The 15,654-nt window shown below is 38.9% G+C and overlaps 1 protein-coding gene across 1 annotated transcript in view; it reads right to left on the reverse strand.

Annotated features, from left to right (window-relative positions):
* FIG4 (FIG4 phosphoinositide 5-phosphatase) overlaps positions 1-15,654 on the reverse strand; it is a 123,965-nt gene that overhangs the window by 31,284 nt on the left and 77,027 nt on the right. The window contains exons 19-22 of the mRNA XM_041769989.1: positions 14,460-14,543; positions 12,443-12,638; positions 9,634-9,716; positions 5,930-6,016 (exon numbers count right to left, since the gene is read on the reverse strand). Of these exons, the coding sequence (XP_041625923.1) occupies positions 5,930-6,016; positions 9,634-9,716; positions 12,443-12,638; positions 14,460-14,543 (450 nt within the window). The remainder of the gene's footprint in view (positions 1-5,929; positions 6,017-9,633; positions 9,717-12,442; positions 12,639-14,459; positions 14,544-15,654) is intronic.

The following is a 15,654-nucleotide window of genomic DNA, read 5'->3' on the forward strand; positions in this document are numbered from 1 at the left end:
ACCTTAAATTAACAACAAAAGTATCTACAATTAAATTTACATTTATTATTCCTTATATGCTAGAAATCTTTCAGGATACCCTCCCTAAGAGTTTCACCAAACTCCCCTTGTTCTATTAAGTTTATCTTAACATAGTATGCAGATGCTATTGTAGATAATATTCAAATCAAGAGACATTCACTTTATGTATCTGATGGCACTTTCATTCTGACTTTCAGCTCCCGCTTCCTGCTACCTCCTCCCCTAATGGGCCCCTCCTACTTCTTGATTTATTTTACATAACGAGAGTATATTTTTCAAGGCCTGCAATTATTTTACCCACTATGGACAGACCACAGAATACTCTCCTCCCTTACTGATTCCTCTTCTTCCTGACTTCTCTTCTCTGTTTCTAATTATTCCTGAGAGAAATCTCTCTCTCTCTCTCTCTCTCACACACACACACACACACACACACACACACACACACACACATTGATTCAATCAACATTTATTAAATGCCTACATGCTGGGAACTGAACTAAGTTTTTTAATTCACGTGGTTCCAGAAATGGTGCATTCATATAAATCCAATCTGTGACTATTATTGAAAATAAGAAATGCACTTTGCACAGCAAACCAATATATAGCTGTATTTATGCAGAGAAATAAAATTCCACTTAACGAGACAACTATACTTTGTGCCATGCACTAGAATTCTCTCTTGGATTCAGTTCAGTTTCATTTTATTTCATTGTGTGGAGGCCTACTCGATCAATTTCATGGCCCACGAATGAGTCAAGAATTACAGTTTATTTTTTTTCTTTCTTTCTTTCTTTCTTTTTTTTTTTTTTAAGAATTACAGTTTAAAAAGCACTATTCTAAAATACACAAAAGAGGGGTGCCTGGGTGGCTCAGTCAGTTAAGCATCTGCCTTCAGCTGAGGTCATGATCTTGAGGTCCCAGGACTGAGCCCACGTGGGGCTCCCTGCTCAGCAGGGAATCTGCTTCTCCCTTCCCCTCTTTCCCTTCTCCACCCCCTGCTTGTGCTCTCTCTTTCTCAAATAAATAAATAAAATCTAAAAAAAAAAAAAAAACCCTGAAGGAAACTTGTGTTTTGGAGAGATTACTGTATCTGAAAAAAACAGTTAAAACTATCCTGGAAGGACAGAGAGAGGATGGTGAGGGAGAGGAGATGGACAGAGAGAGAGGAAGGTAAAAATAAAAGAAGGGCAGAAGGTGGACAGACAGGGATCATGTAGGAATAGAAAAGATAAAAAGGAAAAGCCAAAGAGAGTAAAGAAGAAGACAGAAAAGTAAAGACAGGAATGAAAGGGGAACAGAGGCAGTCATGGCCACTTCTGGAGTGAGCAAGAGGTCACAGACTAGTTTCCTTGTCAACTGTCATCTCCTGCCTGTGGAGGGAATTAGCTGCTTCATCACTGATTCACTGATCACTGCCTCCCAAATGCTCTAAATCCTTAAATCTTTAAAGACTGTACTCAGGGTGTTTAGGAAAGATAACAAGTGTTATCCGTGAAAGTGGAAATATTGCACCCGCCACAGAGACCAGAGCATTGTCTATAGAGGGCCAGATGAAATCAGTGCGGGGGACCCCAGAGCGTGACTCCTCGTATATAGGGAATACATCACTGAAAACTATTCATGAAAAGAAAACAAAGTGGGGTGAATCACGGCCACTGTGCTGTGCTCATCTCATCAGTGTGAAAAGGTGCGCTAACTCTGTGTAAAAGCACCCTGTGATTTGTGAAGCGCGTCCCCTAACAGAAACCCTTACCCAGGGGCATTCACCATAAAGTCAGTAAATGCTTCTTACTATGAGATGGACTTGGGGAATAAATTCAACCTGATGGTCCTGAAAGAGTAAACATACAAATTTACCTTATTTTGGTTCATCCTGTGTTGGAAGAACCCTAAGTTAGTATTACATCCAAACTCTACGTATTATATTTTGAACTATTTCTTACAGGTAGTTTTTACACCAGTGAGACATATTCCTGGAATAGGTGAGCCACAGAATAGAAGGTACTAATAATATGTGTGTTCATGCTCTTTTTAACCTACACTGATTGGCATTTGTTGCTTAGTTAAAAACTCCCAGAGAACTGGTAGGAGTGTAAAATGGAAACAGGTCGGTCTTGCATGAATACAGTGAATCACTGGTGAGCCACGCAACAACCCACTTGCCCTGGCACAGCCAGTCCTTCCACTCGGGTCCTCTTCACTCTGCATTTGGTCACAGGTGCAAGTGTAAATAGAATAAAGAAGAAGAAAAAAAAGCTAAAAATTTGGTGTGCTTAGTTTTTTCTTCTACCAGAAGGGAACAAAGTAGGGGAGGGCAGAGGATTTATAAGCAGGAAACAGAATAGGGGGGAAAACTAAAAAATGTTCAAGGATAGGGAGAGAAAGGAGACATTGGGAGGGTGGCTGAAAACTAGGGAGATGCTGGTGAGGTGGGCTTCTACACAGGGATGCTCAGCGGGCCTCATACAGACTCTGAGAGTAATGGGAGGGATGGGGTAGGGACAAGATTCAGAACATTTCAGCATATATTTCCTGAACTCAATTTAACATATTATTCTTTGTATGGGCTGCCCTCTAGGAACTTATCCTTAGTAGGATAATAATCGTAAAGAGCAGCAGTGCTGTTCTGACAATGGGTAAATGGCCTCTATACCATCCTATGAGTCAAGCAAAGTATCCTTGCCCACGAGGTATGTCTACATTGGGGACAATATGCTGGGTATTGGAAAAAGAATAATTTTAAATATTATATTTAAATATGAAAACAAATTCAATATTAGCAAAGCAGAAACATTATGCCTGCATGCAGAGATGTCTACAAATCCAGATGAGGTCAGAGGATCAAAGGAAAGTGAGGGCTGTTCACACTAATTACTCAGTATTTCTACCACTGTCGTTATAAAAGCAGCTGGTAACCTTAGGCATTTATAGCTTAGTTATGGGGAGCCAGCCTATCTGAGTTTGAATCCTGGTTCTTCCACTTGCTAGCTGTTTGAACTTGAGCAAGTTTCACAACTTCTCTGTTTCAGTTTCCCCATCTATACAATGAAGATCATAGAAAGATCATAGGGTTATTATGAGAATTGAGTTAATTCAGGTTAAAGTATTAAGTGAGTGTCAGTAAATGTTGGCTGATGTCATCTCTCTCTAGTCACCATCCATACACTCAAGGAGTGGTATGAGTCAAAGGGCAGGGTCACATTCAAACAAAATACAGCTACAAATACAGAGTATTTGGGCTAACAGTGTAGACATTGACCTGTTTGGATTTAACATCCACTTCTAAGAAATGTACCCAGAACCTTGGGTGCAAAGTGTCCAGCTACCCCACCCATGTTTCAGCACCTCCCTTTCAGGGGCCCCAGCTACACTGGGTCCTTGTCAGTTGTTTATGGTCAATACTTTTTATATTTGGTGTTGTATTTACCTCACATTTAGAAAAGGAATATTGGTTTGCCTCAGGATTTCAAGAAAAAATGGTAAGACTGCAAATTATGTGACAATGAGTGGACATGTATGTATATAAACTTAAACTTACTACTGTTTTTAAAATATATTAGAATCTAAAACATAACAAGATGAGAATTTCAATAATTTCATACAAATCTAATTGCTCTTGATCTTGGCATAGCTTTCAAAATCTAAAAATGAATAGCTGACATTTTAAGAAACTAGTTAGAGAATTTCAAGTTAAAGCAGGCTCCCATGAACACACACAAAGACACAAACACCCAAAACAACTAGAACAACACTCTTGGACAGTTGCCATGATGACACAATGCTGAACCTATCAGGCTTTCTGATATCCTGTTTAAGATGCTGTGCAAAAAGACACTCATGTTAGATTCTTTACTAATTAAGTGCAAAGATTAAAAAAAATTTTAGACCCATAAGGTTTCCATATGGGTTAGGACCCAGAAAAGCAAATATTAAATACTTTAAGAAAAGAATTTAAAGGTAATTACTGCAAGGCCAATTATGGATCAAAGTGGTGTAATATTGAGGAAAATACAAAATACTTTTATTTTGTATGCTATATTCACTTTTTTTCCCAAATTGTGCCATACTATTTTAATGGAATAATCAATGTGTATAATGCAATTTAGTTAATTAAGAGAGTTTTTTTTTTTTTTAAACTAACACATTTAAATACTTTCCTTTCCTTTTCTGGTCACATTTATTTTAATTCATTTGGGAGCCCAAACTTCCATTTGCTAATGAGACTTAAGAAAGGAAAAATGGTCTCTAAAGTAATAGGAGTTTATATATTTTTTAAAAAGAGGAGAAAAAGAAAAAAATAGTGACAGGGAGAGAAGGGAGGAATAAGTACCCCTTCTGGAGGCTGTGATAAACCTCTATCCCATTCCTTCCCCCTCTCTAATGATTAGCTATCTCTGCCTCCCTGGGAGGTTTCTCTTTGTATCAGCTGCTAGATTCAGATCCCCTCAAGACTCAGTTGAAGAGCTTTCTCACTCTATTCTCTTTTCCTAGGTGGTCTCATCCTAGCCAGTGGCTTTAATTATCATCTATAGACATGTACACCCCCGGAAGGAAATGACCATCCCTAGCATAATCCCAGAAGTTCCAGAACACCTGACCCAATTGCCTCTACACATGGCTACCTGGATGCTATTGTAAATCCAAACTGGATCGTCCTTTGGCATGCCTTACCTCAGTAAATGAAAGCTTTGACTTGTCCTAACACAGGTGTCCTCAATACCTATCTGCTACAAGAATAAATGCATCAATCAATCAATCAAACCTGTTACACAAACCAAAAAATTTAAGGGTTATTCTTGATACGGCCTTCTTTCTCTCCCTCCAGGATGAGTCAGTATCCATCTCACCTCCTAAACATTCCCCAAATCTATTCCATTTCCTAATTCCTCCCAGCCACTACTCTCCAAGACTCCAGTCTTTGCCTGCATTAATACAACAGCATCTTAACTACCAATCAGGAGCAAACGGATATAGTACACAGAGAAGTCAGGCAGTCAGGATCCATCAAAAAGTTATTAAATGAACTGATAAAGTTGCTCTAAGGGAAGAGAACATTTGCTAAATGTCAACTATATGCCAGATGCTGATCTAGACACCTCACATATATACTACCTCATTTAATAACCACAGGGATCCATTTTCTAGGAGAAACTCAACTGAGTATACGGCATCAGGAGCCGCTTCTGGTCACAACCTTTGCTTTGTTTGGTCCCAACAAGCAGAGAATAATGATGAAGATGAATATGAAGATGATGATGATGATGGTGGTGGTGGTACTGGTCACAACTTACTCAGAACTTTTTCCAGATACTGTTCTCAGTACTTTGAATGCATTACTGCATTTAAGCCTACTACCTTCCTACAAAGTAGGTGCTACTACCATCCCATTTTGCAGATGAGGAAACTGAGCCATAAACACTTAAGTTACTTAATCAAGGTAAAAAAAGAAAAAGAAATAGTAGGCTATGATCTAGGATATGAACCTGATTCTGTTTAAAAATTTACTAAAACACCTGTTTAACTTACAGCACGCCATTAGAACCAGTGGGGATATACAGCTAGAAGAGATAAACTCATCACTGCCCTCAAGGGTCTTGTATTGAACTGGAGGAGCCTATCTTCAGGGTCAGAACTATTTTGTCACTCCCACTTCTACCCACGGGAGAGCCGAGTTTATGGAGAGAATCTGCCACCAACTCCAATCCCACCTCTACAGGGTACACTTCAAGTCAAAGCTGCTGGTCTCTTCCCCATCCCCACAGCTACCCAGCTTTTCTTGGAGATTCTTTAGGGCTTATACTAATATGGTGACAAACTGAATCATTTTCTTAAAGAGTTTGAAAAAAAAAAGTATAACAAATGACATGAATACAAAGATCTTTTAAAGGTCTAATCTAATACTTACAGTTTTATAACACCATCTGGGCACCTGGAACAGAGCTGCTGGCTGCTCCTGTCTTGTTTATGTTGACTTTGACCCAGCTGAACAAATCTACAAGTTACAATGGATAACAAGTGAACTAAAGAAGGGGCTACTTGCAATAAATTCAGTAGATTACACAGAGATGGTATGAGCTTCCACAGGACAATAGTCTGCTTATTTCAGAAAAGCACACGAGAGTGCCGTATGCAACACAAAAGGGGGCCTGATTTTACAGTGGGTTTGTTACAAAGGAAGGAGGGGGAATCCTGTGTCTCCGTTTACTTAAACGCGATGGAGAACTTGAACCACAGTGTTCCTGAAGCCAAGGAGATGAACTTTCAGAGCCTCAGTTATCTAAGCCTTACCTGCAGCAGGAAGTGGTGAGCATGAGGGGAGGCATTTGCAGTGAGACAAATGACAAAGAAAGAACAGGATCAGGCCAGGGATCCATCTCCCAAAGCAGGGACACTGCTGAAAACCCAGCACATGGACTCTGTTTCCTTAGGACCACGAGAATCCCCAAGTGTACTCTAGCCACTCCAGTACTTTCAACTGTGAAGGAGGGGGAAGGAGGGTGCCTGTGGAGCCCCACTGCCACGCCACCCCTCCCTAGAGAAGCCTGGAACAACACTAAGCCATGCTTGAAGCTGAGGGTCACAGGGAATCAGGGAATTGCCCCAGCCAGCTCCACAGGACAGGAGGATACTTAGCAATGGGCCAATGGGCTCATGGGCCAAGGACCACCAGCTATTCCTCAAGTGCATACTTGTCCTAGTGTGGTCTGTGCTACAGGCATCCGTATTCCCCTCAGGGACAGGGCTTGTAATTGTGTTCTAATGTGCCCCTGGGAGGTTATGGGGCATGTTTAAAGGGCTGATCCCCCTTCTACTTTTCTACAAATTCGAATATTTTCTTTTGATGATATAGATACTTGTATCATTTATTTTTTATTAGCTTTTTTTTTAAAAGATCAAAAAAATTGCTGCAGAAACTACCAATTACTAAGTGGTTAGGGCTCTATTGGAAAACTTCCAAATAACTTACATTTTTTCAATTTTGATCTTCAGCAAATAAACATTTTTGATCCATTTTGGGGGAAAAGTGTCACATGACACCTGTTACTAGTACAGAACTTTCAACTTCCTAAATCATGTGTATAATCACTGTCAGAATTTTTTATTTTTTTATTTTTTTAATTTTATTTTTATTTTTATTTTTATTTTTTTTATTTATGATAGTCACAGAGAGAGAGAGAGAGAGGCAGGGACGTAGGCAGAGGGAGAAGCAGGCCCCATGCACCGGGAGCCCGATGTGGGATTCGATCCCGGGTCTCCAGGATCGCGCCCCGGGCCAAAGGCAGGCGCCAAACCACTGCGCCACCCAGGGATCCCAGAATTTTTTATTTTTAAAGGAAGATTTGCCATAGGTCTGAGGCTCTGAGTTGGTAAGCAGAACATCTCTGGGTCTGGCTGAGACTGCAAACCAAAGATATCAGAAATGCTAAAGGCAGAGGAAGGTATAGAGCCTAGGGCTATGCAATTAGAACAAAACTACAAAACTGAGAGATCTTCAGCAGTTTGAAGGTGGTTGAGGTCAAATGTAGGAAAAACAGGCAAGAGAACAGGAAGTTAGAAGACAAGTTACAGTCGCCAGTTCTAGAGCATCTCTCCTCCTGTCATAATTCTGTGGTTGCCCACGTGGGAGCTGCAACAGGCCTGCCAGGCCAGGGCACTGTCTTTACACCCACAATCTTTGCTGGATACTAGCCAACTGGGTGCAGGACTGCAGTGGGAGGAGGCCAGAATGACATGGGCTCTCTGCCCTTAAAGCTCTGCTCTCTGGATCAGAGGAGGCACCAGGAGAGCCCCGGGGCCCAGCTAGGGCCAGAAGGGGTACCATTCGGTTCCTAAGCATCCATAGCCATCCCCTGGCACAGCTACACCCCCCAGCCATAGCAATGCCCATGACAGATGGAGAGGGGAGGCTCTCCTGTTGCCAGAGGGGGCAATCTGCCCACAGAAAAGGACTACTCACAGAGAGGGGAAGAGATGACTAGACCTCTGTTTCTTCCCTTCCCCCCAGGTCTGCCTCACAAGCAGGGGCAGCCAATATTATTAAGAGAATAAAGAGGTTGCATGGTCAAAAATCATAGATACCCATGAAGCCCAGGGAAGGGCTCCTGAATAAGTCACTGAATGGCTCTTTCTGTGCTCTTAGCCTAGAAAGAGGGATAATAATATCTTTCAGCCTACTACACAGTTGTCTAAAGAACAAATAAAACACTGTAAAGTGTTACACAAATCAAAGGAGGAGGTGTTGTTCTTTAGGATATCAAGTACAGAACTCCAGAACATGGATTCCTTCCTCCCCTGCAGTACTCCCTACCCATGCACCTATCCTCATATCCTTCTTAGACTGTTTCCCAGTGATACTCTGGCTAAACAGGGTTGTATGTCACTCCCTGAGAAGGGATGACTAAAAGTGGGCCTCAGAGGCAGACTGAGCTAAAAAGGCCCCAAAGGAAAGTCATGCCTGAAGCAAGAGACACTTTCTTTTTGCTTAGTTAACAGCAGCCTAAACCCCCTCGCTCCCTGTAACAAGCAAAGTAGTATTAGACAGTCACTAACCCCAGATAATTCATTCTTCCAGACCATGTGGCTTACAAAGGCTCACTTCAAATGCTGAAGTTTAGCCATATTGCTGGGACAGCTATGATGGATAAGTGACTGTGTACCTGTGTGTCCAGGCTGAATTTTGGGTGACTAAACTGGCTTCTGTTAAGGCAGTAATGTGGGGTCATACCAGTGCCTCTGCAGTTAGGAGATGCTATACATTTTTATATCTTACATATTATAGCAGATCTTACTAACTTGGAGTAAAAAGCTGTCAATATCCAGTTTGATGGATTCAACACATGAAATACTCTCCTTAAAAAAGAATGCAGGATCAATGCTCATTTATATCACAGAGTTTATGTAAGCCAAACGTGAGTGAAGTGGAGTGGTATTCACATGCAATAATTAGGTCTTCTTAATGCATGTATTAAGCTGAGGAAGTGTTTACAGTGGTCATCGTGGGTTCTTGAAGATTTCCAGGTGAGGGATTCTTTTGAAAATCTGATTAACTGTGAGTCTTCTCAGAAACACATGTGCACACAAACACACACACAATTATGTATACATACTCAGGGAACACCTTTTGGTGGATCCTCTTTCAGCTTAGTCTAATAATGGTCTAGAACATTCTGACTCTTGACACCCTTATATCACCACTTCCTTCTTCCACCACTCCCACCAGCACTCCACAGCTAATGCAAATGCAAGGTCCTCAATCATCAATATCCCAGGTTCATTTTGTAACATGTTATCTGATCTTGAGACTTTGTGGATGCAAGAATACAGAAATGTATGTGTACTTCAGTTTGCAGCTTATGTATGGGCAGTGAGAATACATGGATACATCATAAATTTTTATCATTGAGGGGACTGAGAGTATCAGGCTTTAACTCCAAATAGAAACCAGTATTTTAGAATTTGACCTTCTAAATACTACCACTGTATTCCAAGTGGAATTCATGTCCTTCTATATTGTTGACTATTTTCATTTTTTTCAAGTTATACTAGGTATGTTATTGTGATAATACATTTGCATTTTTTTTTCTTAATTTCCACATAAAAGTAGTTTACCTTGAGTAAATGGAGAAATCCTCTTCTGAGAGACCATCTGAGAGGTTAATTCCATATACTTCTTTCATGGGCTGGACCACATTCTAGGGTTACAAATAAAGAGCCAGGAAGAATTTTTAGACATCGAGCATATTAATTATTTCCAAAGATGAAGAACATGAGCCTGTGAAATTTTCCACAAAAGCAATCACAATATCTCTTCAATCTATTCAATAAACTCAGTTAATGGTTTTTTTTTAAATCTGATTTTGTTTCCACTAAAAATACTTTGTTTTAGAGTAAAAAGCTATTAAATAACTACCAGTTCCCTTTGTATAATATAGGAATTAGAAAACTTTTTCTGCAAAGGGCCAGATAATGAATATTTTAGGTTCTTTGGGTTATACCATCTCCGCTGCAGCTACTCCACACTGCTGTTATAGTGCCAAAGCAGGCATACTGATATATAAACAAATAGGCATGGGAGAGGGCCAACAAATCAGGCAGTGGGCTGGATTTTGACCATTGGCAATACTTTGCCAACTCCTGGAATAATGAATTCAGTTCTTACATTATCACATTTTACTTGCCATAACTATTTCTGTGACTTTTGGCTATTTCTGGAAATTAAATTTCCCTAAAGCTACATTTGGTTATTTTGAAGTTTACTTCCCTTTTATGTTCCTTAATATTGGTAAATCAGATTGAACAGGGTGAATTTTCCACTCAGGCTATACAAAGATTATGAGGCCCAGGTCCAAACCCCCCATTCCAACAGTGTGCTAAGGAAGGAAATAAATGGACCTCAGGTGGATATGCTGCTCAAAAGTGGACAGGGTTCTCTTAAAAATTCTGAAGTGCGGGATCCCTGGGTGGCGCAGCGGTTTGGCGCCTGCCTTTGGCTCAGGGCGCGATCCTGGAGACCCGGGATCGAATCCCACATCGGGCTCCCGGTGCATGGAGCCTGCTTCTCCCTCTGCCTCTCTCTCTCTCTCTCTCTCTCTCTGTGACTATCATAAATAAATAAAAAAAAAAAAAAAAAAAAAAAAATTAAAAAAAAATTCTGAAGTGCTGAGAAATTTATTGTTCTACGTGGGAATAAAAACACTAATTTTATTTCAAAATGAAACTATTTCAATAATGTCTATGCTAAATGTATTAATCTCTTAATGATCTAAATGTGAGATCTGAAAGCATAAAACTCCTAAAAGAAAACATAGACAGTCAGCCTTACCAATATATTTATGGATAGATCCCCTCAGGCAAGAGAAACAAAAGCAAAAAAAAAAAAAAAAAAAAAAAAAAAAAACTATTGGGACTACACCAAAATAAAAAGCTTTTGCACAGCAAAGGAAACCATCAGAAAAAAAAAAAAAAAAAGCAATCTACTAAATGGGAGAAGAGATTTGCAAATGATATATCCAATAAGGGATTAATATCCAAAATATATAAAGAACATCTACACTCAACACCTAAAAAACAAATTTTCTGATTAAAAAGATAGGCAGAGGACCTGAATAGACATTCTTCCAAAGAAGACATCCAGGTGGCTAACAGACACATGAAAAGATGCTCTACATCACTCATCATCAGGGAAATGCATATCAAAACCACAATGAGATATCACCTTACACCAGTCACAATGGCTACTATCAAAAAGACAAGAAATATAAGTGTTGGCAAGAGTGTGGAGAAAAGGGAACCATCATGCCCTGTTGTTGAGAATATAAATTAGTGCAACCACTGTGGAAAACAGAATTGTGTTCCTCAAAAAATTAAAAATAGAAATGTCACATGATACAGTAATTCCACTACTGAGTATTTACCTAAAAAAAACCAAAAGCAATTCAAATTCAAAGATATACACACCCCTATGTTTATTGAAGCATTATTTACAATAGCCAAGATATGGAAGCAACCTAAGTGTCCATCAATAGATAAATGGATATCGAAGATGTGGTACACACACACACACACACACACACACACACACACACACACTGGAATATTACTCGGCCATAAAAAAGAACGAAATTCTTGACATTTTTCACAACACGGATAGACCTGAAGGTTATTATGCTAAATGAAATAAGTCAGACAGAGAAAGGCAAATACCATAGGATTTCACTTATATGTGGAATCTAAAAAACAAACAGAAATAGACTCATAAATACAGAGAACAAAGTGGCGATTGACAGAAAGGAGGGGGTTAGAGCATGGGAATAATGGGTAAAGGAAATTAAGGGGTACAAACTTCTAGTTATAAAATAAGTAAGTCATGGAGATGAAAATCACAGCAGAGGGAATATAGTCAATAATGTTATAATAACACTGTATGATCATAGGTGTGACTACACTTATCATGGTGAGCGCTAAATAATGTAGAGAGTTGTGGGATCACTATGCTGTACACCTGAAACTAATACAACATTGTCTGTCGCCCATACTTCAATTTAAAAAAAAAGTATTTATCTCGGGATCCCTGAGTGGTGCAGCGGTTTAGCGCCTGCCTTTGGCCCGGGGCATGATCCTGGAGACCCGGGATCGAATCCCACGTCAGGAACCTGGTGCATGGAGCCTGCTTCTCCCTCTGCCTATGTCTCTGCCTCTCTCTCTCTCTCTCTCTCTCTGTGTGACTATCATAAATAAATAAATAATTAAAAAAAAAAAAGTATTCATCTCTATAGTGCCTCAAATACCACACATTAGAATAGTGTGCATGAGATAATGTGACCTTTTCTGACTCCCAGTCTTTTAACAGAAAGTAGAATTTTAGAGATCGTTCTCCAAAGCCTCATGCTGGACCCAAGGTCACACCTATCCTGCACACCTCGGTCACTTTGGCACTGTCTCCCGTGTCCGTCATCTTCACTGGAGTGGAACGCTGAGACACAGAGCCCTCCTCTTCCCGGTCAGTCCCAGAGTCATCCTCGGAGCTGCTGGACACGGCCTCCTCGCTGGGAGGTGGTGGGGCACTGGCTGCTGTTTTCCGCTGTAATACAGCTTCTTCTCTATTACTCTTGTTCCTTTAAAAAGATGAACATTGCTACAGAGCATCTTTAAACCAAACCATTGACAGTCACTATGTATGACTCTGTCCAAAATCTTAATCCTAGTGAAGCACAAGAAAACGGCGGTGAGAAACTAGTCTCTGGGTTCAGGTTATGAATAAGAGAAAATCTTAACATTTTACCATGTACATGTACTGACTTTATATGAATTTAAGTCCTGTTGTAAGTTCAGAAAATAAACCAGTAAGTAGGGGTAAACCAATGCAGAAAAGTCTTCTTACCACCTGGTTACTGTGCTTTCCTTTGGTAACTGAAATCAATATTTTCAAAATTTATGGTACAATTGTAGACTATGTGTTTGTGACTTTAGTAAACTTATCTACCTATAATTTGTAAAAGTTTCAAGAAGAGTCAATAGCCAAATCCATGTAAATTTCCTTTCATTTTATGATTTGATCAATCACAGCATTAGCTCACGACTTGTACCATAGTATTGAGCTACTGATAAACATAAACCAAAATTTAAAATTATTGTTACCAGTACATAACCATATTTGCTAGACATTCCTGCTAATAGTAGGGAATAGATGGGGGTTAAAAAACTCCAAAAACCCAGACTTATAAAAGTACTTACTTTTAGTTCCAAATATCAGAGTAGTGAGAATATTGCTTTTTAAAACTCAGATAATATTTTATAGAATATTTTTGGCTTTTATGAAAAAAGTTTAATATTTCACTCTTTAAAAACTACTCTCTACAAAAGACTTAAATACTGTAATATTTTAATATTATAATATTATTTAATATAATATTAAATACTGTAATATTCTGAAATGTTCTAGGAAAGGAAAATGCAAAACTGTCTGACCATGTATTAAATATTTTAGAAAATAAGCTAATTTCTGACTTTCTGCAAGGTAAAAATTAAAGTCAATGGCATTTCTGTGCTACTCAGTAATGTAGTTGATCATGTACATATTTATTCCAGGAACCTCTTGAATTCTGAACTCCTGAGGACATCTCTTAAATTCCTTAGTTTTCAGTTCAAGGCTTAACATGCAGCTATTTAAAGCCATATATTTAAGGCATAGAAATGGTGTATCTGGAAATAGTAATACATATCCCATTGTATAAACCACATGTAGCTAGAATCCAACCAGGATCTCACACACGCTCACAAATACAGTTAGGACTCAATTAATTATCTACAGCCTGGCCAGGGTTTCCAGCCAGAGTCTAGAAAAAAAGTTTCATCACTGGGATTACTCAAGTAAATGGCAGAAACCGATCCTTATGCTAGAACATATAACATCTCACTCTAGTTTCTAAGCATGAAGATGTAAACACGGTTTGACTTCTTCCTCACATTACTGGATATAATAGTCTTCCCCCAAACAATGTTACAGTAATACACAGAAAATCTATTAGTTTCTCTACCTGAGCATATTTATTTTAATGGTTCCTCTGGATGCCAACAAAAAATAAATAAAATGACTATAAATTTTTATGTAAGTATTTTATGTTGTGGGAAACAGAGGATGCTAAGTTATTTCTAGGACATAACACATAAGATCTGCTACCTATTCTTATGCCATCTGTGATATTCCTAATTTAAAATAACAAAATATATCATGTTGCTGAAATTCCTATAAATTCTTTCAATGTTGCATTGTTTAGTGATCTCAGTGCTATGAATAAACTACCTGTATAGATGCAATACGTGGAATGTGCTCCAAACTATGTGACTTGCAGTTATTCTTTTTGGTGAAAATTAACTGCAAGTGTCATATTATTTTACATGAGTCTTTAAAATTTCATTCTATCTACAAATCTTACCCCAATACTGATTTTCCGGTTTCATCTGGTTTCCGCACTGTAAATGGACTTGGATCAATGCCAACAGTCTTAGGCATAAAGTCACTGAAGAAAGAGGAAAAGAAAGTCCATATGAATCGCTTTTCATCCAGATGATAATGGCTTCTGTTCAATTCACATTCTTATACCATGCCTTCTTAGCCCTCAGAGCTACTTATTCTGAGCCAAATGTTCAGGGGAGCTTAGGTGATCAAGGCTATAAAATCCCATGAACTAATGGCACCGGTAACTTCAATGCTCTCAGTCTTCACTGTGAATTTTCTTCATGATTATGAGACCCAGTGGTTTTGAACTTAAGATTTTCTCTACTGGAACAGAGTTATACCTAAATTACTGCCAGGATGTATATGCTTTGTTTATATGTCACAATTACTTTTCAGGTAAAACTAAACTCATAAAACTAATGGCCAAACACTAAGCTGCTCAGTTTTACAGACAATGTTTTTATTACATTATACCACCCAGGGAGGCTGATCAAAAACACAGCAGAATGAAGTATCAGCATCTACCTCATTAAGCTGGGGTTAATTCATTAAAACACTGTTGGAACACTTTAAATAGAAACTCTTAGTTTACCACATACTAAGATAAGCTGAAGCTACTTCCACACTATGCAAGACCTACCTCCCGATTATTGCTGTAACCAGACTGAACTCCTCCTTATAGATGCCAAAAAGGTAAGAGAAGAGTCGCATGATTTATGCTGATGAGACTTATGGCTCTGGAAAGGATACTGCCCCCAGTGTGACCCATTACATTTTTTGAAGGAAAAGAAAGTAACATTGAATTTGACCCAAAATGCCTATTTGGCAGTTTGAAAATGCTATTTTAAAAGTGTAAGTGGTTTAGTTTTTCTTTCTTTTTGAACATATATAGTTGATACTTATTATTGGGGAATCCATATTTGAGAATTTGCTTGTTTACTAACATTTATTTGTAACCCCAAACCCAACACTCAGAGCTTTCACAATCACTTGCAAACATGCACGTGCAGAAAGGTGAAAAATTAGAGGAACCCAACAACGCTATGTTCTAGCTGACAGAGAGCAAGGCAACATTCTGGCTTCTTGTTTCGGCTCTCACACTATAAACAAGTGTCCTTTCCATGGACTATTTACTGCCATGTTTTTTGCCTTTTTGTGATTTTTGTTGGTAA

Source organism: Vulpes lagopus, chromosome 1, assembly GCF_018345385.1.
Source record: "Vulpes lagopus strain Blue_001 chromosome 1, ASM1834538v1, whole genome shotgun sequence".
NCBI lineage: Eukaryota > Metazoa > Chordata > Mammalia > Carnivora > Canidae > Vulpes > Vulpes lagopus.